General features: G+C 38.4%; 1 protein-coding gene across 2 annotated transcripts; it reads right to left on the reverse strand.

Moving 5' to 3' along the window:
- Positions 1–1,423: 1,423 nt before the first annotated feature.
- Positions 1,424–24,122, reverse strand: LOC113076444 (uncharacterized). Of its 2 annotated transcripts, none has more exons than XM_026249102.1 (7): positions 23,605–24,122; positions 10,332–10,551; positions 8,071–8,128; positions 6,987–7,020; positions 6,057–6,634; positions 4,545–4,679; positions 1,424–4,231 (listed from the first exon to the last, which is right to left on the reverse strand). In XM_026249102.1, the coding sequence occupies exons 2-7, from the start codon at positions 10,463–10,465 to the stop codon at positions 3,677–3,679; spliced, it is 1,494 nt and encodes a 497-aa protein (XP_026104887.1). In that variant the 5' UTR covers positions 10,466–10,551; positions 23,605–24,122; the 3' UTR covers positions 1,424–3,676. The 2 variants fall into 2 exon arrangements, with proteins under 2 accessions (XP_026104887.1, XP_026104886.1); XM_026249101.1 differs by having other exon boundaries at positions 6,933–7,020.
- Between the last annotated feature and the right edge of the window lie 894 nt (positions 24,123–25,016).

Here is a 25,016-nt window from a genome sequence, read left to right on the forward strand (position 1 = left end):
CTCAAGGTTAACCTGTTACTATGGAAACAAGTCAGCCAATAAAAAAACAGCAGACGGTTGCTATGTTGACTGCACCCCTTCTTGTTTTAAGGATGACCTATTTTTTTTCCCAGAGCAAGTCAGATGCAAGCTTGTGACACTCTTACAGATAAACACATGCAGGGACACAGTAAGAGAGGTAGGAAAACAGGTTACACTTTTACAAAGTTCTTATGTTCTAGTGGAGGATTTGGATGAAATAAAAATAAAAATCCTATGACCTGCTCCATCTGTTTGGAATGTAATCTTACTGTGTAACGCAATGAGATTTTGTCTCAATAGAGGGGAATTCTTAAATACCATGTCATGACAGTGAAGCAGTTGTCATAGGAACAGCATGTACCAAAGTGAAAGACTGCAGCTTCAATGGCTTATTAGGGTAAACCAAGAACTTTAATGCAATCCCTCATCTACCTGAGTGTATAAACTAATCAAAACCATTTTAATCAGAGCCTAATCACATCCAGATTTAGATTGAGAAATGTCCTCTGGAATATTTTGTGAACCTTTTGCAATGCCTGACATCACAAAATGCAAACTGAACGCAGGCACACATCTGTTTCTTTTCTAAGTAAGCCAGAGAGGCAAGAATTTTGCCGATGTGAGATCTCGTGTCTTTGTTGCTGTTAAAATCCATAACAGTTCTTTTTAAATATCCTTATTAATACTGAGCTAAGAAATATTTCATTCAGGTTTAGTTCCTCTTTTGCCATTCATTTGTCCCCAGAGACAGAAATATTTACTGTAAACAAATTTGAAAGTTCTTACAGATAACAGAAAAACTTTATATTTAAATCTTAATATATTACAATTTTTATGAACATGCAAAAAAACAGAAATCTAATTAAAATGAGACCGTAATGCTTCTCAGTATGAGTGATCACAGCAGATCACAAGGTTAAACTTAACTGTGGTAGTTGTAAATAAATATAGCATATTCCACCCTTTCTGATTTTTAATGCTATTGTCTGCGACCAATGTTTTCAGATGAGGATGAAAAACCGTTGAGAAACATGTTCACCAAAAAATTAATTGTTCCGTTAAGTGTCCTCCCACAATCTAATGGCAATTCATAAGTACTTCAAACTATATTTCATATGAATTCATACAATCTCATTCATATGTTTTTATAAGATCTGCTTAAATCCCATTGATAGTTAGGTTTAGAGGTAGGGGTTAAGTGAATCTTAATGCTTACTTTTTCAAAAGTGTACATTTTCATACAATTCACATTATACAAATTCATACGTAATCAGCAACGTGTAAAATTATTAAATATTTCAGTGAGATCAGATTGGCTGAGCACTTAGTATTGTCTCTTTAGAAAACTAATAGATGGCTTCTTGTGAGAAAACACTGTGTAAATGCTATATGCTTTGTGTTTTTGGAAGTGCTACTTTATTTAAAAAAGTATAAACTTGACCCGACATTTTATGAATAGTCATTTTGATATAAAAACATTACAATCTTTTGCACATTAGTACTTAATTACACAGCTTTAATACACACACCACCCTGTTGTTTGATAAGCAAACGCACAACATTAGCTGCCACACTAAACTCAACTGGTCTTTGAGATACACAGTACAGCTAAAATGATGTGGAAAACAAAAAAAAATCCCAAAGCACATAATCAAAACTCACAGAGATACTGCTGAGATAATTTTTCACCAGAGAAAAATCATTCCAAAAGGACAACGGGAAAGAAACAAATACTTTCAGGAACACCAAGTTCAAATTCCCTCCCCCCTTTTATGCATGTTCTTCTGTAATTCTTCTTCTATTATATTTACAACATTGCACTGACGTTTTATAGCAACAAGGGCTTAGACAAGCGGTTTGATTATATTTGGGTGACCTGAGCCCCTTTATGTGCACTCCAGTCATTTGGGATAATTTAATCCAGATCACATTAGAATTCGATTCAGAGACATCAAGAGACAGTGGCTAAAGTCCACATGTCAAAGATAGTTTGACATTGTCCACTGGTGAAACCTGTCACTATCTAGCCATTAACAGCCAACTCCAATAGACTTACAGGGCAACATACACTCATTTTAAATCACTTAGTCATCGTACCTTTTTAATCTCCCATTATTTCCATATAACATACAGGAGATTTTTGCAACACTCTAATGTATGTGATTCCATTCAATCTGATCTGGACATACATGGAAATCCTGACTGTTTCTGAAATGATGGGGGAAAGGGATTGTCTATGATACATTTCTTCTGACCAACTGTGTTATATTCCTAACTGTCCAGGTGTTTTATTTAGAGAGTCCTCCTCGAGTCCTCATTGGTCTCCCCAATCCTGAAGCAATTCACTTTGTGCTCTTTCTCAGATGAATTTGGCATATAAATCAAACAATCCACCAACAACGGCAAGAAATAAACCATTCTCTGACACCACAGGACAGTGCTAGTTTCACTTTTCTTTCTTTCCTTTTTTTTTATCCCTTTACAAGGATATTTTTTTCTTGAAAGCATGCATCTTTTTAATCAGGCAAAGTGCATTAACAGTATCGACAAAGAAAAACACTTACTTTACCGCATTGAAGTGCTGTGGTGACTTATGTGACAGTTTGAATTGATGTGTGACCAAAACAAGAAAATAACATGAAAAGACATCGGGGGTCTCTTATGAGATATGTCATACCGTTTTGTGTGCAATTATTTAATATTTTTGTTCACTGTCCCTGAGCTTTTGCTTATTCTCTCCATGATCTTGCTTTATTGACAATTGCAATTTACAATCTATTACTTTTAACAGATTTTAAATCTACTCTTCAGTTTCATAAGGGCACTGTCTCAGACAGATGACATGCTAAGCATGAGATATTTGTGCTTAAGAAAATACTTTTTTGGCATACAGGATCTGTTTGACCAATTGAATTAGATTCTTTATTTTAGCTCTAAAGTAAATTATTTTACATAAATAGAGGCTGTGACATTAAAAAATAGGATCATGTGTTTCCTAAAGTTTTCAGGAAATAGCGCTTGCAATTTTAAAATAAGACTCTTCTATGAACAAATTAAATAAAGCATTTTTGTCAATATATAATATTTTGTTTGGCAATTACTTTTGATGTTACTTTGCCATCTTACCAAATTATTTGTTTTCCTGCTCAGAGGACCACGGGAACACAATTAAACTGTGCGTCTTATCAAGTTACTTTTGTTATAGACTTTTTTTTTCTACTTTGGGATTTTCTAGGCATCAAATACAAGTTTGACCCTCAATTCCAATGGTCACTTTGTTTTTAACTACAGCATGTAATGACAAAATAAATAAGAATTTTCTCTACAGGAATGCTACTGTCGGTTATAATATGTTGTGTCCGTTGTGATATGTTGTGGCTGGTGACTATTTTTCTTCTTTGTAATGGAGGCGTGAGACTAATCGAAATCATTTTGTTTGGATTTTCACGTAAGCATTCTGTCATTTTGTGCTGCAAGAATACTGACCTTTTACTAGACTTACAAAACTCAATTAATGCTCAACTAATACTTGAAACCCATCTAAAATATGTAGCAGTGTTGCAATGCGTGTATCCCATTGGGTTACAACACGCATAAGTGTCCCAATTAAGGATTCAAGCCCCAGAGATGAAAGTTCGCTTCCCCAGAGCGCCCCCTACAGGCCAGTGACGTACATCTCCATGCCATCATTAAAAGTAAAGATGGTGGTTGTGCTGGAGGTGGCCGAACCTTGCTTCAGGTCAGGGATGCTTTCGTACAAGCTCTCCCCGGGAATCAGCATTGTTTTGGCTGGGAGATGCTGCAGTTTGGGGGTCTGCTGGGGGGGTGGAGGGGGTGGCGGTGGTTGTTGCAGAGGTTGCTGGGGTCGCTTCCGCTTGGGACGCAAGGTGGCACTGGCATTGGGTGGAGGCCTGTCGCGCCTCCAGCCTCCCCCACTCTCCATGGTCTCGTAAGCCAGTTCTGTTTCCTCAGTGCTGATGGCTTCGTAGCAGTGGTCCTCCATGGCACTGGGTGGAGCTCTTGTGCCTTTGCCCTCCTGCGGGGCCCACGTTTGGGGTTTAACTACCACGCTGAAACCCCCGTCACGCTCACCGCGGTCACCTCGAGCCAAGGTCCTATAGCCGCTGATGTCCCTCGTGGCGGTGGGTGAGCCAGGCATTCCTCGCTTCTTTTTGCCTGGTTTGCAAACTTTTGAATACATCTCTGTGATCTACATGATAACAGAGAGACAAACCATCTGTAACATACTCAGAAGTGGAAAATCTGTGTATATATCTTTGACTCCAAAAGTTCATTTTTCCAGTTCCCGCTGTCTGATAGGCAACAAAAACAATCCAGCCTTTTAAGAATACACATTTTTGGGTTTACAGCTGCTTCTGGTTAACACTGAAATAGTGTTTAGCTCTGGGATCATTCACAGACAATGTTTCGAGAATGTCTAATGCCTAAAAGACATTGTGACTGCATAGAATGAGAAATGGAGGATGTGTCCCAGGACTGTGGGAAACTAAATGCATACTCACCCCTGCTGCAGATGCTGCCATATTCTCTCCAGCATGAGAGCTCAGAATACCCATCTGTTTCTGCTGGAAGATGATGTCATCGTCTTCCGGAGGTTTCCATATGTACTGTTCTCCATTTCCCATAAACACTGCCTCCTGATTTATTACAAACAATTGATTAGAATAAATATTACAATACAATCTAAGGGGCCGTCTTAAACAATATACAGTGGAGAACAGAGCTGAGTAGAACAGCATCATGAAACAGCATCAACAATCCAAGGACAGTTCATGTGTCTAAAGCACTAGTTTTAAAGGAATAGTTTACCCGTAAAATTAATTCTGTCATCATTTACTCATTTACTCACCCTTGTGTTGTTTCGAATCTAGAATGTATTTCTTCTGTGGAAGACTAAAGGAGCTTTCAAAACGGGAGCTCCAAAAGGTGCAAAAGCAGCATGAAAATCCCATAAAATTTTCCATACAACCTATGTGCAATATTAAGTCTTCTTAATGACTTTGTGTGAGAAACAGATTGAATTTTAAGTCATTAGTAACTCATAATAGTCACCTCCAGTGAGCTAAGCTCAAGAAGTGGACCAGTCCAATTTGTGAACAAAGCATGTGGTTTTCTGAACCAAATCAGAAGAGATACACTCATTTACTTCCATTATACTACAAAAGAGTTCCCAAATGTTTATCTTTGTTGATAGATTGAAAGAATGTTGAATAGAATAACAGAAAATTAGATCAGACTCTTCTCCATGAAAATATGCCTATGTAGAATAATCAGGCTATGGTCCCCCTCTTGATCCATGTCCTCATGTCTAACCATTTTCTGCATTTAATGATATTGGGCTTGACTCGGGCTGTAAGGGAACAGGCTGATGCTTGCTGTGCATGTTCTCCTCATTGTTATGCAGGAGAAACGGAAGGTGGGCAATGGGGTGTGTCACATTGCCATTTTTAAGGCATGGATTAGCATGTTGTTGTAGGTTCTTTCGTTCACCATAGCAATTTCCTTTGTCTCCCATTAGCACTGCCCCATTTTCTGGGTCTGGCTGTTTGCCTGGATTTCGGTGATTGAGAGGTTTCACTCTGCATTTCCGTTGGTTGCATCATCCTCATAGTAAAGTGGCTCTGAGTGTGCAACACCCCGAATGCTGTGGACAGACCACTAAACGCTCGCAACTTTCATTGATTTGGACTGTTCTCACAGAGAAAATAATGAAGTACACTTGCAGTGTACTTAATTGCAGACCCACTTTAGTTGTAAGTCTACATTAGCGCCAAGGCACAAAAAAACCGTGGAAGCCATTGCCAGCATGTTTCTATTTAAAATATTTTCCATTTTAAGATACAATTTCCATCAGAAACAATGCTCTCATGTACTGTAGTAGTGCTTTTTACATTTTTTTTTTTAATCTTGTTTGAAGGTTTTGGAAAAAAACATTTATAAAGCTTTATAGGTCTTACAGTCTTATAGATAGATAGATAAATAGATAGCTGGATGGATAGATAGACAGAAAATACCTTGGGGAAAGACGGAAGATTGAAGGCATCCATGTTTTTCCGAGGAATTTTCTGACTGTGTGGGTGTGTTAGAGGCGGGGCTGGGTGAGTGGGCGGAGCAGGCCGAATTTCCCCACCGCTGTGTCGTTGTTGTTGTCCAAGCCCCTCCTCGGTCTCGGTCCCATTGTCTCTCTTCTGTGCTGCTTTGTCTGCTCTCCGGACCTTTCTGATGCAGGCGTACTCCACTGTTTCCTGCGGTTGAGGGGGCGTGTTTACCACTTGGGGGAGGGTCTCTGTTTCCGGAATCCCACCTTCCAAGCAGTCCCCATCCGGGTCAGGTGGAGCAGGGGTATTAGCAGGGACCGCCGGTGGGGCAGGTGTATCCGTCTCTCCAGCTCGACCTCCAACGCCATACCGGGCATCCTCAGAACCGCGGGTGGGAGAAGAGCGGCGGCCCACCTCGGCGTACGTGTGTTCCCCGTCCTCACCAGGGGGGATCTGAGGCAGCTGGCGGCCCTGAGAACGCAGGTCGGAGTTTGAGCGACGGCTAGGAAGTAGGAGCAGATCCATGCTGGCGGGACGGTTCTTCTTAGAAGATTCTACGGAGAGCAGCATGATATTAACTGAAGAGCTTAACATCTGAGAAGCAAAACTATGTTGTTTTTTTCAAAGACAAAAAAAAAAGGATTTGCTCGAAACTGCAGAGGCAAAGGGCAGCAGACACATGCCAATCACTATAGAGTAAAAGTCATCTACATCTACTAATAGCACCTATGGAAACTCTTGGAACATAGCTGGTACCATGCTCAGACCTTCCCCCCCGAGCTGCGGGTATGTGTGAAGAACTAGAGACTATCAAGCTTTGATTATCAAGAGATGTGATTGTACAGTACATACTCTTGCCATTGCAGTTGAGTCTGTTCATCTCATGAAGCTTGGTGTCTGACTTACTGATGGAGGTCAGCTTGGACTGTCGCAGTATACTCTGAAAACAGATGCACAGATAAACTGCTTAAAATGTATTCAAATAAAAATAAAACAGTATAACCAGTACAACAACAACAAAAATCAGTGGACCAAATCTTTGTTTTAGATTCAAAGCTTTAGTGATCCATTCACATATTAGTTCAGATCTATTTCCACTGAGCCGATTAAGAAGATTCATTAAATTCAGGAGGAGCCTTCAATTTGTCACTTGAAAACTAGTGTGAGGGAAGAATTTAAATCCTGAAACAAAACCATGAACTGCTTGAACTGTCATGGAACTGAGCCCAGACCTGGGTTCCTTAGAAAATACAGGGGGGAAAAAAAGGGAAACGATTTAGAGGAAGAAGAATGGGTTTCATTCACTAGCAATGTTTACACATGTAATTGTGCAAAAAAAAAAAAAAAAAAAAAAATGTGTGAATGTTATAATACAGAAATCATAATTAATCCACAAGGTTACTCTCTAAAGATGACCATCTCTCTCTACTTAAATAAATACAAAAGTTTGGGTTAAGTAAGATTTTCTTTTTTAAAGAAATGAATACTTTTAGTCAGCAAGGACATGTTAAAGTGACAGTAAAGAAATGTATGTTATAGATGAGTTCTATTTAAAATAAATGTTGTAATTTCTAAATAAAAAAAATAAAATCCTATCACTAAAATATTATTACAAAAACTGTTTTCAACATTGATAATAAGAAGTGTTTCCTGAGCACCAAATCAGCATGTTAGAATGATTTTTGAAGGATTGTGTGAGACTAAAGACTGGAGTAATGGCTGCTAATAATTTGGATTGAAATAAATCAGAACAAGCTGCCTTGTTGAGCATAAAAGACAAACTCAACCCAAACTCAACAAAAATTGGCTATATATATAGGGTGTGTGTGTGTGTGTGTGTGTGTGTGTGTATACTAATTGATAACTTACCGTAATGGATAAGGTTATGTTTGATAAATGGCTGTACAATTTTTGTGCAATTATTAGTGGATGACACCCAAATGGGAAAAAACTAAATGCAGCAGGAGAGAAGAGACTTAGAAATATTCACCATGTCCATGAGCCTGTGCTTTCTTTCCTCTCCAGGGCCATTGTGTGTCTTTCCCTTCCTGCAAGACAAAGTCGGCAAGATGGAAATCATGCTTTTCCAACATTTTTGAATGTTAGGTTCAAACTTCAAACACTCTGTTTATTCACTGATTTATGGAGACAGAATGTGCTGACTCATTTGAGCCCCTGAGTCAATTTACTTTAGTAACTCCAACTGTTTATCTTGTGCAGAATGAAAATGCACATTTCAATTCAATTAGGCCAGTTGTTTTTATAAACTTTGAGTGAAGTCTTTTGATCAGAAGTAACTGTGCAAGTGCGTTCAAGCTGCACTATCCTCGAAATGAGCCCAGATCGGCATTTGAAACAACAGAAGGCTTTCACTGGATGATCAACAGTTCTCTGAGTAACTGCTGCGCAGCGATGTGCAGGCCAAAACTCAGCCACAAAGAAATTCAATCAAACAATCAACATAATGCAATCGAAACATCACTAACATAGCTAAACTGATGCTGCAGATTATTTGCTTCATGAAAAGACAAAAAGCGCACAGTCCTGTCAGTGACCCGAGAATCTAAACTTTCCTCTCTCACACATACACAGGGCCCTGATCCAGACCCATTGCCCAGAATCATCAGACAGCTGTTTATTCTTGGAAAAGAAAACATGTCAGTCGGTCCCTTCTGATTGCTTGCATTGCTTTGAAAAGACTACAGGAACAGTGTAGGTATCTGAAATCTGCCTACCAGCAGAGCAAAATGGATACAAATTGGATTTTGTAAAGTACTAAAGCTATTACTGAGATTCCCATGAATCACTGATATATGTTTTTAAGACATAACAGAATAAAAAACATTAGTATAATATAACACAAGAACATCTAACCTTCTCAAAAACTTTTTGAAATAAATATGTTGCATACAAGTACAGGTTCTTAAACCCATTAGTATATATATGCTGATTACTTCAGATCTAATTCATGTGATAAATGATGTAGAGACTTGCTTCCCTTTGACTTCTACAAAAGAATCACTGAATACGTGATTGATTGAGAACTAGATCAGCCTGATTTGTCAGATAATCATTCCAACAGGTTTTGTGAACGGTCTCATCTTTATAATTTTTTTCATTTCTTTAAGAGCCACACTTTGATGTTCAAATGTACATAGTACGTAGTGTTCCTGTAGCTCAATTGGTAGAGCATTGTGTTAATAGTGCAAGGTTGTGGGTTCGATTCCCAAGGAGCACAAGCTAGGTAAAAAAATGTTAGCCTGAATGCACTGTAAGTTGCTTTGGATAAAAGCATCTGATAAATTTATACCAGTATTTTGTGTTTACCTTTGACTGTAGTATTCAGTATTCATTTGCAAGCTATAAATAGTATTTTGTCCAACAAGCTCGACCTAAAGAGATGATCTTTATCAATAGTATCTCATAGAAACTGAAACTACCTGCGACATCTCTAATTTTCTCATTTACCTTTCCCCCGCAGTTTCCCTCAGCCCTTGTTCTTGTATTTCTCACTTCTTTTCCTCCATCTCTTATTCCTCTAATACTTTTTCTTTGTCCTCCCACTACCAGATGCATTATGTGCTTAGATAAAATGAGATATTAGCATTCACACACTGTGCTCTGTGCTTTCATCGGTGGAACAAGAGAGACACAGATGGAAAAGAAAGAAAAAAAAACAGCTACTTCCTGTTGAAATATCACTGCCATGTCAAAAAGACGTCCCCGCCATTACACAGTGAGCATGAAAGAGGTGTGGGTGAACGTCAATGACATTTTCAAATAAGCTCTATTAAAGGCCTTAGTGACAGTGATGGGTGAAGACAGGTGATCTCTGGCTTTCATCCTGGAACACACACACAGCAGTAGTGAGATACTGTGTGTGGCTTCATATTACAGGACCATTTTCTGTCATGTAGACAATATGAAGATTTACAGTACAAAGCACTGTTATACACAGAAGTGGAACAAATTAGTATTTAATGCACATTATTTAATTAATAGTGTGCACAATTTACTTTTTTCCCCTGCATATCATGTAAACCAGGAGAAATCATAAGCCTCTCATCAGTAGTGAGCAGCATGATTTGAGGTATTATGTCTGCAGGATGAGTTAGCACTTTAGGTTTGGTGTTTGAACAAGCAACCTGCCCAGAATATGAATCTAAACAAATAAAAACCAAAGAAACTCCAACCAACCAAAGAGGGCAAGCAGTCAAGACCATTCTATATATGAGCATATGTGCAACTCACCTCTGGCAGCCCACACATAGCACGACGATGAGGATGGTGACAACGAAGGCTGAGGCGGCGGCGATGGCCCCCAGCAGCAGTACTTTGCCGTAGGAATGAGCAGAGAAGTTCACCCCGTCCTGCATGGAGGCCATGTGGAAGTGCTAACATACACACTTTCACGCTCGCCCTCACACACGCACAAACATGCACACACACTCTCAAACACTGTCCACAAGATCTGAAAGAGAAAAGTGAACGTGCTACAATCAGTTCCTTTGCTTTGTAAAACGAGCTTTTTTCACCCATCTGTTGGATAACAAAAAGGAATCATACTCTTTCATTCCTCCCTGCAGCCTTTCTCTACAGTGTGAATGAATGACAGAGAGTGAATCCCCCACACTTTCTCGTTCTCTCTCCGTCTCACTCTTGTACTTTTATTTTGTGTCTCCTGCAGGTCTCTCTCTCTTCTCTCCCACAGTGTGTCATTTTCTGCCCACTGACTGTCACTCAGCATTTGTGTTAGAATCATTTGTCTCAGACTGGGGGGCATTTTTCATGCAAAGATTTATGAGCATCAGGTGCCTCACCTGTCTCTCGCTGCAAACAAAGTGACACTAAATGCAGTTGCTGAAAGGCTGAGCTTTTACACTCCACTTTAAAGCCTCTTTCTAAACAGTTACAGTGCATTGAAAAAAAGAAAGCACTATATTTTGCTCTAATGTATATGACAGTACACTCATTGTCTTTGCCTTCGCTCTGCCAATTGTTAAACAACATTGGTTTTAAAAACACTTTATTTAGTAGATTAATATTAGATGACTAAAATAGTAGCAGGTTCCCCTCATAGTAAGCTCACACAGAAAGTGTTGCAGGGCCGGGGGTCCAAGTGGTCAGCTTGTGCTGTATTAGCCAGGAGCCCAAGTGTTAAACTTCATTTGACAGTGTCAGGACACACAGCTTGAGGCTTTGGAGGCCCCTGGCAATCCATGAGCGACACATAGAAACTAATGGCAACAACGTCCAACCTGCTACCATGCATATTAATGAGCAAAGTTTGAATTTGCACAGATGTGAATACAATCAAACACTGATGCATTGCAATAAACTATTATGCATTACAATGAAATTATGCAAGTTTCAAATATGCATATACCATCTTAAATTTTACTTAAAGCAGACAAAACACAGTTTCTGCCAGTCTCATGTTAATCTTGAGTACCTATAGAGTAGTACTGCATGCTTCATAACTCTGAAGAGTCTTAGTTTTATCAGACTTATAAAAGACAGATAAAGCTGTACTATCAGTCGAGCTCCAGGAGGCATGCCATGGGCAGTGCTAAAGAGTCACAAGCATATAAATATATTAAGTATAAATACATCAAGTATATGAGCATATAATGAGTCTACACACTTGATTGCATTTTCGCGTACACTTCTCCAATTGTCCAATGTTCTCCATTAAATCAGAAATCTTCTAAATAGCTCAGAGGACTGAATCATTCAATCACCTTGTGTTTGTATGCACAATCCAGTCTTTATTTTTCAATGTGAAGACTTGTACTGCTGGTGGTGGTACAAGGAATTCTACGGCTATTTCTGACTTACACCTTACAGGCGTCATGCGTGAGCTAAAGTGTGTGGATTTCGTCAGATAAGGAATTAGCCCAATTTGAATTATTTTGGCTCTTGGTTTAGTACTATCAAAGGGAAGTGAGTCATGATAACAGCTAAAAATACCTCACAAGCACAAGCAAACAACAGCTTGTTGAAATACTAGTACAATGCTGGGGGAAAGAAATTCTCTTTTATTGTGTCTTGCTCTTTGTCCGCCTGTAAAAAAGGCATTTTTACTATAATGCAGTTGTCAGAAGTGTAGTACACCTTCATACTTGTCCTGAGTTGCACCTGAATTATCGTGACACTTTTTAAACTGTACACAGGTCTCTTGAGTATGCGTCAGTGAAAGAACATGCCTGAAGATTAGTCCATCATCCATCATGCACAGACTCCCTGTTTATACACACAAAATAGAGACTGTGTTTGTCAAAGACTGCCAGCTAGCTAAATGTAAGAAAAACTGCTGTGCTAGGCTAAGGCACGCATCCAGACTCTCACATTCCAGATATTTATGAATATTACGATAGGATCATCACTGGAGCCAAATAAAACCCTAAATTACTCACTATGACCAGAACAACCTAGTCATGATCTGCACTTAATGTGATTTCCTGTAAACTAATATATAAACCAACAACTAACCATGGTAGCAGTAAGTAACAGCATTAGGGACTGGCACTGCAAGAGAATATGTTATAAATATATAAGAGAACGTTTTGTTTTAATTATCAGTTTTACTTAATAGAAACACACACTCATACGTGTATGTGTGTGTGTGTGTGTGCGTGTGTGTAGGCCTTTATATCAAAACTATATAAATTATAAAAGGAAAAAGGAATATATACACTGTGGATAGCACAACCACGAAAAATATGCACATATGCTTAGAGTAAAGTAGTGTGATGTGGTGTTGTTGGTACTAGTCCCATATTTCCCAACATCTCTGTGTGTGTTTTGTGTTAATGAAGCTCTCGCTGTCTCTCACCTTCACTTTCTCAATCTTTCCATCCCAACTCTTGTGGTGCATCACGGTTTTAATGATCTGTTTTAACAGGATCTCCTCAGTGGGTGAGCAGGGACAGTATTAGGTGTTAGCAGCTTGGTTTCCGAACAGCTCGAGTCCTTTATATGGTTGCTTTTTAAATCTCACGCATATTATAACCAACTAAAGGTGTGATCACATTTACCATTCAGTGACTTAATTCAGTCTTTTCAGTAGACCTTAGTGAGGGTAGCGCCATATTGAATTTCTGACAGGAATGAAAAAAAGGCTGTGTGGGATAGAAGTACAGTGTGTTCAGTGGATTGTACTGTTGTTTAATAACATGCCAGTTGTGCAACTGATGAAGCAGCTTTCCAAAGGGCTTTCAGAATAAACAGTATAGAAAAATGTTTTTTTGAAAATTACATGATCTAGGACCTTTACACAGTGCATGACACTGTAAAAACTGAAGGTCTATCCCACACAGCCTTGTTTTCATCCATTTTCAATTAAATATGGCGCCTTCCCTGATTTTTGTCTATAAGAATCCACACAGTCTGCAATTTCTTGTGAGGACAAAGTTTTCCCAATGCAGATTTCCAAAAATTGCATTGTTGGGCTATTGACCAGCAGAAATCTGCTTGGTTTGAAAGCGACTTTGTGAGAGCTGTGCTTCATACATCACTACACTATTGACAATAGATAATGGATTTTTTTTTTTTTGCCAGCACACTTCTGCTTAAACTTTGCTAATGGGACTACACTTTAACTGATGAGTTGGTTGATTAGTTCATGGGGGCCAAAATAGGAGTAGTTAACAGCATTCAAAATTAACAGTAGGAATTGCGACTAAATGCAGTTTTTCAAGCAACATATCTATTGCTAATATTTAATCATAGTACCCTATAAGTGAAGTTCTACTCAAAATATGTCTAGAGTGCCCATGGCATATTTCAAATCTCACTGATTTATTGCAAATGACATCTTAAATACCTTTTATCTTTAATGCCTTATCAAATTAAATGCAAAATGACTGAAAGCTTCTCTTTCTCCAGATCCATTCGAGTTACTCCAAATAAACAGACACTCAGGAGGATACTGAAACGCTGACTATAATAAAAGCCATTGTGATTTTAATTGGAGGTGATTCAAAATTTTGCTCATGGTTGAAGTGGTATGACAGAATTTGCTAGTGGCAGCCTAATGGCTTATGAACTGAGCTTTCTTGGTTTCTGGTTTCCCAACCTCATATGAGAGTACCTGATGAACTGCAGATTTACAAAAAAAATCATCATCTCCATAATGCCCATCAGCCATAGAGCAGTTTCCTAACTAGATCTGATGCAACCAATTTTGTCTGTCCACATTGAACATGAAACTGCTGTGCATGGTGAGACACTCATAATCAATCTGAAAATAATTCAGGGATTGCAAAATCGCTACCCAATGTCCCATGGGGCTTTTGTTTTTTCCAGTCAGGATACCAAAATGTATCACTCATTGAATAGGCCTAAATATTAGTGCTGCATGTAAAAACATGTGTTTTTATGTTAATTAATTTCTGAAGGGAATCTACTGAGAAGGCGCATTTAGCATATTGTTATGCACGTTACTTCAAAGCGTAATAAAATATCATGACTATCTTAGAAAAAATTGCACAATGTTTAAAATAATGTTTATAATATTTCATTATATATATAATTATAAAATAATATATATAATAAAGTTGCTTAAACAATTGGGAAAAAAACAGCACCATGCATGTATGTATAGTTTAACACAAAGGACCGAAAACCAATCACAAAAGTAGGCTACTTTCTTTGTTAAAAACATGAGATACAGTGGGATGGGGAAAAACCACCATAAAGTCTTGAGACAAGTTTTTTTTAAGTTGTACTTACATTTATTTTACATGCTTTTCTAAACATTCTGCTAGTGCAATGCTGATAGATGTCCATCTAGAAAATGTGATAAATATGCATTCTGTGTGAACGGCTTGGTTTCAGTTTTGATGTAAACAACACGCAATATATAGAATGAACAACGTAGTAGCGCTGCGGCTAGTGGCTTCAGCTGGATAGGCTGACAAAAATTTTTAAATATAATGACACTTACATCGTCATCGCACTGATAAGGCTGTCTGACGACTGATGCAGACTTAAAATTTGATCGCATTTGAATGTGGATTTTTTATTTTATTTTATTCAACGAATATTCAAAATGAAAAAAAAAATTGACTGCCCTAATGTGCAGTGGCTGGTCTAGCCTCAGGTTTCTAAGGGAACCAGAGCTTTTAAAAGCTGCTGCTGTGACGCAATGACTTCACCAATCAGCGATTGGCTCTTTCATTTAGAAGGCGGAACTATTCCGTATTGCACGTTGCACTTTCTCCCATTCATAAGAGTGAACAGTGTTTGTATTTCTATAGTCTCTCTACTATGGCGAAACCAGAAAGAATATGCTGTAACATTTAATTGAATGGAAAAAAATTCTTCTAGAACCAACACGGCTTAAAAGTGTGCTGGCAATAAATAACTCTGAATGAGCAAGAAGAATTTGACCAATGAGATGCCACAGTGGGCGGGGCTTCCCAACTTGATGCAGCAAAACTAGACACCAAACATCAGAATAGCCTGTCACAACAGGTTTGTAGCTAGGATTTAATAAAAGATTAACATTAAAGAGTTTTGCAATGATTTAGATATAAATGATTTGCTAAATCACAACTAATAAACAAAAACAGTACAATCCTATTGCAAACATGTACTGTGTTGTCTTGTGTGTATCTGGAAAGAAAGGGGCGAAGACAATGCTGAAACCAAGTGATCCATCAGGAATTGTTCTGTCATGAGCATCATTAGTCTGAGGCCAGATGGAGCTGGCTGTAACTGTGTTTCAACTCCACAGAATGGCCAAATCACATGTAAGTCCTGTTGATTTGTGAAGCCATTCCCTATAATGATGTTTTCATGCAGAGACCTAGGCAAGCGTAAGCTGGGTGAATAATATTTTCCCAGTCACTGTCAATAGGTGCAGATACTATTTTGGCTCATATGAATATGTGACAAAACTGGACTGTTACCCCAATTAAAGGTATTATAGATGTTGAACTTTCTGACATATTCTGCATCAACAGAACATAAACAGCATGTCAGTATGATTTATGGCTTACTATATTGAGTCTTTCTTTTAATAACAGCCATAAATATAAAACTGTTATTATTTTCTTGTCTAAAACTAAGACAGCATTCCTGTTCCTGTCGAAGTGGGCGGTTCCTGGCAAGAATAAGCTGCAATGTGGACCGGACCTTATGTTGTTTATGAGACTAGGGCTCTTTTAGTCATCACACACACATATATATGCACACACACGCACATAAACACATATGTGCCCTGTCAAAGTTCAAATTCAACTATCCCTCAAAAACAGCACAGTTAAACTCCCTTCACACTTTTTGGACCGAGTCAAACTTGGCAAGTGTTAGGAGTTTGTGGCTAAATCTACATCTTGTCTTTGCTGTGCTAATTAAACAGTAAAGAGCTTGTTTCCTGTGTAATTACACAGATACTGTTTGGGAAGAAGCAGAGCCTGTCTCTGATACTGAGTGCCTGTCTTTATTCTCAGACTGATTAATTCGCCTTTCTGGAAACCAACTCATTAGAGCAAGACAAAATCCTATTTAATTGGTAAAATCAGCTAATACTGCTCTATTATTTAGGATACCCAGGACAATCCCCTTAAAATTATAACCACTTCATATTTGATAAATGTGACCAAGCAAAACGAAAACACCCTGTTCACTCTTAATTGGAGACTTTAAGTCCACCACACAATTTTAAATGAAACACAAATGAAACAAACCCTCCAGGCTTGATTAAATACAACTTCAGGACTACAATATAACTTCATTTAGCCAGTAAAAATGTCTAGCATGTTGTTAAAAGGTGTTAAAGGTTCCACATTAAGTTGAAGTACTAAAATTACTAAAACCTACAGTAAAATTTAAATTACATCTAAAAATAAAATCTAATTCAAATTAAGTATTTATTAATTCTAGTACATAAATAATACTTAAAGTGCCTCTATTATACTGTTTGAAAGGTTATTTCTTAATGATTGTCATATGAAACCCCTCCTTTTAGTGAGGCTACTCTGCTTTGATTGGTCAGATGACCCAGTCTGTTGTGATTGGTCTACTGTGTACAGTGGATGTCAGAAACGGAATGCCCATCACCAGTACTGGAAAAACACATACTATTATAATAATAACCGTGCTCCACTCTGTTCTAAAAATAAAGAATCTGAGGGGAAAAGGCTGATTTACACTTAAGATTGAACCGGAACCACAGCTTGGTAGTAAAGACCCCAAAAATAATGGTATATGTGTTTAGCCAAACACAGAGTACTGATGAAGCACTGCAGTTTGTAAAACCAAGATATTGCTACATCCTTTATCATGACATATTGATTACAGCATTTGAGACTGGTTCAAGTTTTCGCGGGATTTCCATTCAGAACTTAGGCAGGCATTATCAAATGTGTTAACTTGTGCAGGTGTAAACTTCACAGAAGTGGGATTCCACTCATTTCAGAAGTTCAGAGTCAACTCTTTCTTTTAAGAGACAATAACTTCATTTATGATGCACTTTCAGCTTTACAACTTTGCTGTTTACATTCACATACAGCTGCATTACACATTGCATGAAAGGTCATTTTCCAAAATCCATAACAGGGGCACTTTAAAAATCACATTGTTACTGTTAAGCCAATAATTGTCTTCATTATATGACCACTGCATATACAATGTTGGATTGTGTCTCCACGCCAGAAAATTGGTTCTAGTCTTCTCACTAGATTCTATCAGAAGATGTAGGTTTTGTCTGGTATCCAAAGCCAGCCAGCAGAGTTTTGTCTCAGACCAAACCCAGCTGACTAAAATTCTTCTATCAGCCTGAGAGGTTGTCAGAGGAAGCTGCTATAGTCGCAGAATACAGGAAATGAAATGATGATACAAAGTGAGTTTATTGAATAAAATCTGAACTTGATCTGAACTTTGTATACTGCAATTCTTTATTATTTTGCCCAAAAAAACCGACAAAATAAACATCAAAAACTATTAAACAGTATACATGTTGAGGAAATATGCTTATTGAGACTAGTTTAGTTATTACCAGTGGGGGCTAACTGTGCTAATTAGCCAAATCCATCCAGTATACGGTAACACTTTAGAATTTAGAACCTTATTCTAAAGTGTTACCCAGTATACTTAAAGGTACAGGTTGTAGGACCTGCCACAAGAGGGTGCACTTCCAAAACAATAACAATCGCGTGGTTTGATGACGCTAAGAAGGAGCGTAGAATGATGGGATTTGTTGTCTTCTACCCAACCGCTGAAGGCCATCAATCAGACAGAAAGATAAATCATGGCTTTAACACGAGTTCAATGATTTGCGCGAGTAGATTACATACAAAGTCAATGCAAAGACGCGATCAGACTATGGATCAGACGCGTCCTCTCGCGGGTCTAGAGATGCGATTCACCGCGTTTGGCGTGTATGCCCCATAATACTAATCTTGTTGATCGTTATAATAGCATATGTTTTCTGTAAAGATACAAATCAAAACAACTCACCTGTCGAGTAAATCACAAGCGAGATTGGCATCTCTTTCTAGTTGAAGTTTGTCGCAAAGCTACTTCCGCATTTGTCCACGACACTGTTGTCATGTGGTTTCTATGTCAGTAAAGGCGGTAACAAAGGGTAACTAACGTCATTGACAGGCGACTACACTGCCCCATGTCACTGTTTAGAATGGGAATTTTCTCATGATTTACAAGTAGTTGAAAACATTAGAGATATTGCTAGTAATCAGCTAGACAAAATATATAACACTAGCCTAGTGGTTTTTGGATATTATACTGCAAATATCTTACAAATTGTACCTTTAATGCAACTCTACATACTATATGGTTAGACTACTGCTCCCTGGTGGTTGTTGTCTGCAATTGCAGATATGTCAAACAGCAAAAGCGTACAGGTCCCTTGAGTCCTCCATGAAGCCTCAGCATATCCAAACTCCAGTAACTCCAGGTCAAAAGCACATGATTATTATTTTTTTATTTGAGGTTCATTGTATTTAATTTCTTTACCATTATAGGTTGCATGTGTGTAAAATGAATCTTGTTTCTTTAACAAAATCGTCGGAAATCATATCAGATAACAATGGCAGGTCTCCATCTATATATCAGACACCAGCTTTTATTTTCCAGTCAATTACTTCCCCAGAGAAATAAAGAGAAAGAGTGTGTCAGTTTGTAAGGAGCTCAGGAACAGGGAAGAAGAAAGAGGAACAGAGAGAGATTGGGGAAAGGCATGTTTTAATTACTGTGAAGCCCTAGATTTCAGTCAGAGAGAAACTGGCACGTCCCCCCGAACCCCCGAGACATGACTCTCTCGCCTCCTCCCCCTCTAGTTTTTATTCTTTCCTTCTCTTTCTGCCCGTTCTACATCATGGGTGTAAGATAAAATAAGGAGAAGTAAACTATAAAAATTATAATGACAAATTTATATATGAAATGTTTTAGTAGGTGTTCTCATGCTCTATCCGTAACTGTAGCAGGAGCAACTTCTGTCGCGGATGTTCATTCATCACCAACTCTCATTGAAAATGAATGACTTCCTTCTGCTTTGTTGCTGTAAATCTCAGTATGTGTGAACAGCCCTGAAGTCTCCTCTGAGCAGCATATTAGCATGAGGGATGTTAAATGATTTATTTGTGAGCAAGCGGTAAAACAGGGTGTCCTCTGTCATCTCATCTTGGGCTCGTAACAAAAAAACACATCCTTCAAGCCAAACTCCTGAGTGCCACCTTTACATAACTGCTTTGTTCTAAGGTTATAACTTGTTCCAGAACTGAGAATAATTGACTGTTGAAACTATTAGTTACATCTGTATTGCTGCTAGTATTTGCATCCTATGGCACTAACAGCGAATGCTACTAAACTCACTTCAGAGAACAGCTGTGTGTTCATATTTAAAGCTACAGTGTCTACTGGACTGCCTGTGGATGTATTTATCTGTTATGTGTTCTGTTATCTGTTCTGCACTGTGGCTCCAAGGTTCACTGTATTTTGTTTCATCTCCTACCAAGTGGAAGAGAAATAACAATAAACGTTTGACTTACTTTTGCTTAGTAAATAATAAAACATATGAAAAAATATCTTATTGAAGGCACCATCTAAAATGATCAAACTTGAGGGTCAGCTCTTTTGACCTGGAGCAGTAAGCCACCATCTAAAGATGACCTAGCAACCACCCAGTACACCCTAACAACAAAATAGCAATCCAATAAAAATACTGATAACACATTAGCAACACCTACTTCATCTGTCATCTTGATAGTGAGGGAAAGTTTTGCACTAGGAAACGCCACTCAGATTTTATTCAGAAAATGTAATGTAAATTCATCACTGTAAAAAAAACGTAAACAAAACACCCATTAACTGTAGCTTAGAGCAACATACTGTAACTCTACTCACAAAATTTCCCTAAATGGGTTACAGGAAACGACTGTCTCAGCTCAATTATGCTGCTGGAGTGAATTCACTTGTGTATCTGACACTTTCCATGAACGGGTAAAAAATAAGGCCTGAAACTCTTTCTTTCGTTTTAAGCAAACGATTATTGAAAGGATGTGTGTGTGACCTTGAGATTTATTTGTCATTTTATACCCTGTTATAAAAAATAGTGCAACTTAAATGTATTGGAAACCCTGATTTGTGTGATTTTGCCATTTTCTAGCAATAAGTCAGTCAAAATAAAATAAAATAAAAAACAAGCGTAATCTTCATCCATGGTTTAAAAATATAAATGGTTACCAAATTATATTTATTGTGGAAAGAGTCATCAGTGTTTTTTTTTAGCATTATTTGGATAATGGTATTATGTATATACTAAAGCATTAATGATTTTGATAATTATTGTTTTCTTTTGTCATTTTAAAAACCGGTTCAGTTATTTAGAAAATAACAATGTGGACAAATAACTGCTGTCATGAACAGACTGAACTGTGAGAGAACTAAAACCCAATGACTCAAAATACCACATTTTAAGGTCACCAGAGATTCCAGGCCTCACAACTTTTGTTTGGAGGAGACAAGGACCTCTTGACCTCTAGCTAATAAAAATGATGAAATGTTTTTTGCTAGTAGCTGAATCATACTGGTTTGATCAGAAAGGGTACCTTCCATAGGATATAATTGTAAAGATATAGTCAGAAAACATTCGCCCTAACAATCTGTAACTATAGGTTATTTAATTGGGGGAAATAATTACGATTTGGATTTGGCAGATATTGCATGTATAAGAACCCCACAGACACAAACACATGCATGCACACATGCAAGCACACACACACACACACACATGTTCAAGGACAGATATAGGCTGTATGTTTCCTCCTGTGAGGAGCTATGAACACTCATCTGCTCCATGATAAGGCTGAGAGAAGGAACTCCTCTACAGTTCACAGTCATCAGTAGAGCCTCAGGTTTAAAGGATGTCTGCCTGCGGGTCCTTATCACACCGTCACAGACCTTCTGCAAATCTCTGACGGTTCTCTCAAAATCTGAAGGCTCTGTTCACTTAGTAAGCCACCCCAGGATAAACACGAGGTTCAGCGGAAACACGTTTCAGATGTGACAAAACCATGTGTGTGATTCATGTAAGAGGTTTCCAGAACAGAAAAACTGAAAGTTAGGCTTTTCTAAAAGATTAAATTTGACAGCTGTCAATTTGAAGATGAACTTATATACTATTACCTTTTATAAAAGGATTCCGACCAGTGCAGCTATTTTCTATTTTAAATAGAAAACGGTTCTTTACCCCACCTGACTCTAGACATACTGTACATCACATGTGAGCCAATGTGGGATTTCTCGTTCATTGATTGGACTTGACAGAACATTCTGCTTGCACTCTCTGATGCTTATGGTTGGGGACATCGTATCTATTCCATTCTCCACCAATCAACAGGAAGCTTATATGACTGAGCAGGTTGGCCCCATTGGTCTAATTCACTGGAGCCACTTTCACAAACTCACATACTTGATACACTCAGAACCTTCATCTATCTGTTGTATGGCATGTACATTGACAAGTCTTTCCACTATAGTGTTGGTGATTTAATTCATTTCAGTGAAATAATTCTTCTGAATCTGTTCAAAAAAAAAAAAAAAAAGATTCATTCAACCAGTGCCTTGTGAAATGAGTGAGTCAATGAACCACTTAATTAGGAAAACACACACACACACACACACACACACACACACACACACACACACACACACACACATATATTTATGACTGAAATAAATCTTATTAGCCTGCTTTATTAGGTTATAATTTGCGTCTAAATATCTACTTAAATATTCCAGAGAGATATTTGAATCATTTTATGCCGTATCTGAACGAGAGTGACTCAATAACTCATATGAAATTATTCGAGTATTTCCGATTCAAAACGGCTAGTGTTAATTTTTTGAGGCGTGTTTGTTCAGTAAATTCGACCAATGATATTCTCTTTCAAAAGCCACACTCGAATGCTATTGGCTAGTATTTTAGTCAGGAAAGCAGTCACGCACTAAGAAACTTAGCGAAATGAGTCAATGGATGAATGTAAAGGTAAACCGTTCATTCACTTAAAATATCCCCTTAAGGAATACTGACTACAAGGCATGATTCAAAATCATTATGCTCTGTTTAGACTTTAGTATTTTATCTGACATGGGCGAAATTAAACCAGCGCGCGTAGCCCTGACCTATTCAGGTCGTTTATTGACTCGTCTCGTGCCCAAATTATACATCATCATTGAAGTACTACGCCTTTTTCTGCAGACAGGAGCTCAGTCAGCTTTTGCTGCGGCGGTTAAATCAGACACACAACAGGTTAGCTGAATAAACAATATTTTGATTCGGCCTGGCCAGTATGAATTTTAAAAACGTGAGCTGCTAGAACTGAAATAATACTGTATTTATCAGGTATAAGACTATGCAACACCATTGTTTCCCCGGCTCGCATTTGTGATGTGTAGGGCGAATGCATGATATGTTATGGCCCGCAGCGGTCGACCTCTTATTCAGCATGAGTGATTCGTTGCTCCTATGGGTATTGTCCCGCCAATCATCGATGAACTCAGGAAATAATCTGGCAAGATCAAAGTGGAAATGCACGCGCAGTGCAGGCGCGTCCTCGAGGCCAGCTCCCACAGCAGACGGGCAAGAGGTTTCCATCGAAATCCCTTTTAATTGATGGGAAACAAATAAACGAGCGGCCATGTCGCTGTTCTCTTAATTGATTCCATAATTCACGGTTTTAAATGTGTTATCGAGCAGTGCTGGTTTCCGCTGAGTGAGAGAGTGTGCTACAACCTGCTTATAAATCGTTTAATTAAGCGTCGAATCACAAAGGGTAATGCGGCTACAATGAAGCTGTTGCACACGTGTCGTCTGACTTCAATGATGCGAGTCATTATTCTCATACAAACCAGACGTGTCTTACTCCAACATCCAACAGCAAACTATCCTGCTATATATTATGATATGCGTTTAATACAGGATTCCGTTGTGTGGTCAACACGGAGGCAGAATTGCATGTCAATGCGACCCGTATACAGATGCTGCTAAAATACTCACTCAGTTTAGGGATTCAGGGGGCGCGTCGCCACGCAGCATCCACCTCGCTGCACTCTCTCGGCTGCTGCTGCTGAAACGTCTGGCTCCTGGTCGAACCCCGCAAGCATAATCAATAACCTGCGTTGAGCCTGGATTCGTATGTTAGGGGGGACATGTGTGCGGAATGGCATCTGGCGTCCTCAGCGCAACCTCTGGCCATCCCCATTGTTCCTGTGCATGCCGCGTCGCTCACAAGGTGAAAGGTGCAAACGCACAGCTGGGTTATTCCAAGTCTAGGGTCGGTTGTGATATCAAGAGCACGTCACGACTGCCTCCGTTGAGCCTCAGAGCCTCCTCAAACCTCAATCCTGTATCGAGCATCGGCGACAGTCCCGTATGACAGCGCGGTTCCCACTTGTATTTGCATCTGGAGCTCGCGTTTTGCGCCACCGCGTGGACAGTTTGGGAATGACGGCCAGTGTGTGAACTACAGAAAGTAAGTGTAGTATCATTCTACTTTGATTATATATATATCTACCCTGGCGGCCACAAGTTTGAAATAATTGAGAGGGGGTTCAGCGAAAAATCGGCAGCTGTCAGCAGGAAGTGGCTGTCACTGGCAGCAGGAAGTGGCTGCCAATAAAACCGGATGGCAGCTGTCGCTAATACCCGGAAATTGGAGGAGGCTGCCGGCGGCAACAAGACAAATAAATAATTATATACGCTTATGATTATGTTTAATACTTTTTAAAATAAGTATAAAAGGTCAGTATTGTATATTATTTGATTTAAAATATTGATCAAATATAAACAAAGAAATAAGATCATTTTGCTAAACGTTAATTTCCAGCTGAATGTTTATGCATGCATGTATCATTGTTTGTGTGAAATAAAACAATTTGTATTTATATTTATTTATATACGAGAGTGGCACTTACTGGGTGTATGTTGTATATTTATTATAGGCTATATACACAAATGACTGAAAAGAGAGAAGTCTCAGAGACCTTTATTTAAAATCATAATTTGCGGTTATATTTGTAGTATTTCAAGAAACAACTATATATATATATATATATATCTAGTATAAAGTAGCTTTTAAATTTGTAACTGGGTTAGTAAGTTGTCAAAGTCAGTGCTTTACAATGTAAACAGTATAAAATATATCCAGTAAGCAAGCAGACTAAAATATCAATCAGAATCACTAACAACAATCCGGAGGGATTTTCAAGACTCTTAGATCAGAACTGAGGAGTTCTGATGGAGTTACTTCTCCAGCATCTTGCACCAATCACTGTACAACCCAGGGTGGATGTGCATCTCTCCTCATTTTCCTCTTGCAACATGGTCAAGTCAAGCATTGTTTATTTATATAGTGCTTTTAATAATACAGATCAAATCAAAGCAACTTTACAGTATTAAATAGGAAAATA

The sequence above is a fragment of the Carassius auratus genome, unplaced genomic scaffold (genome assembly GCF_003368295.1).
Source record: "Carassius auratus strain Wakin unplaced genomic scaffold, ASM336829v1 scaf_tig00020493, whole genome shotgun sequence".
Lineage (NCBI taxonomy): Eukaryota > Metazoa > Chordata > Actinopteri > Cypriniformes > Cyprinidae > Carassius > Carassius auratus.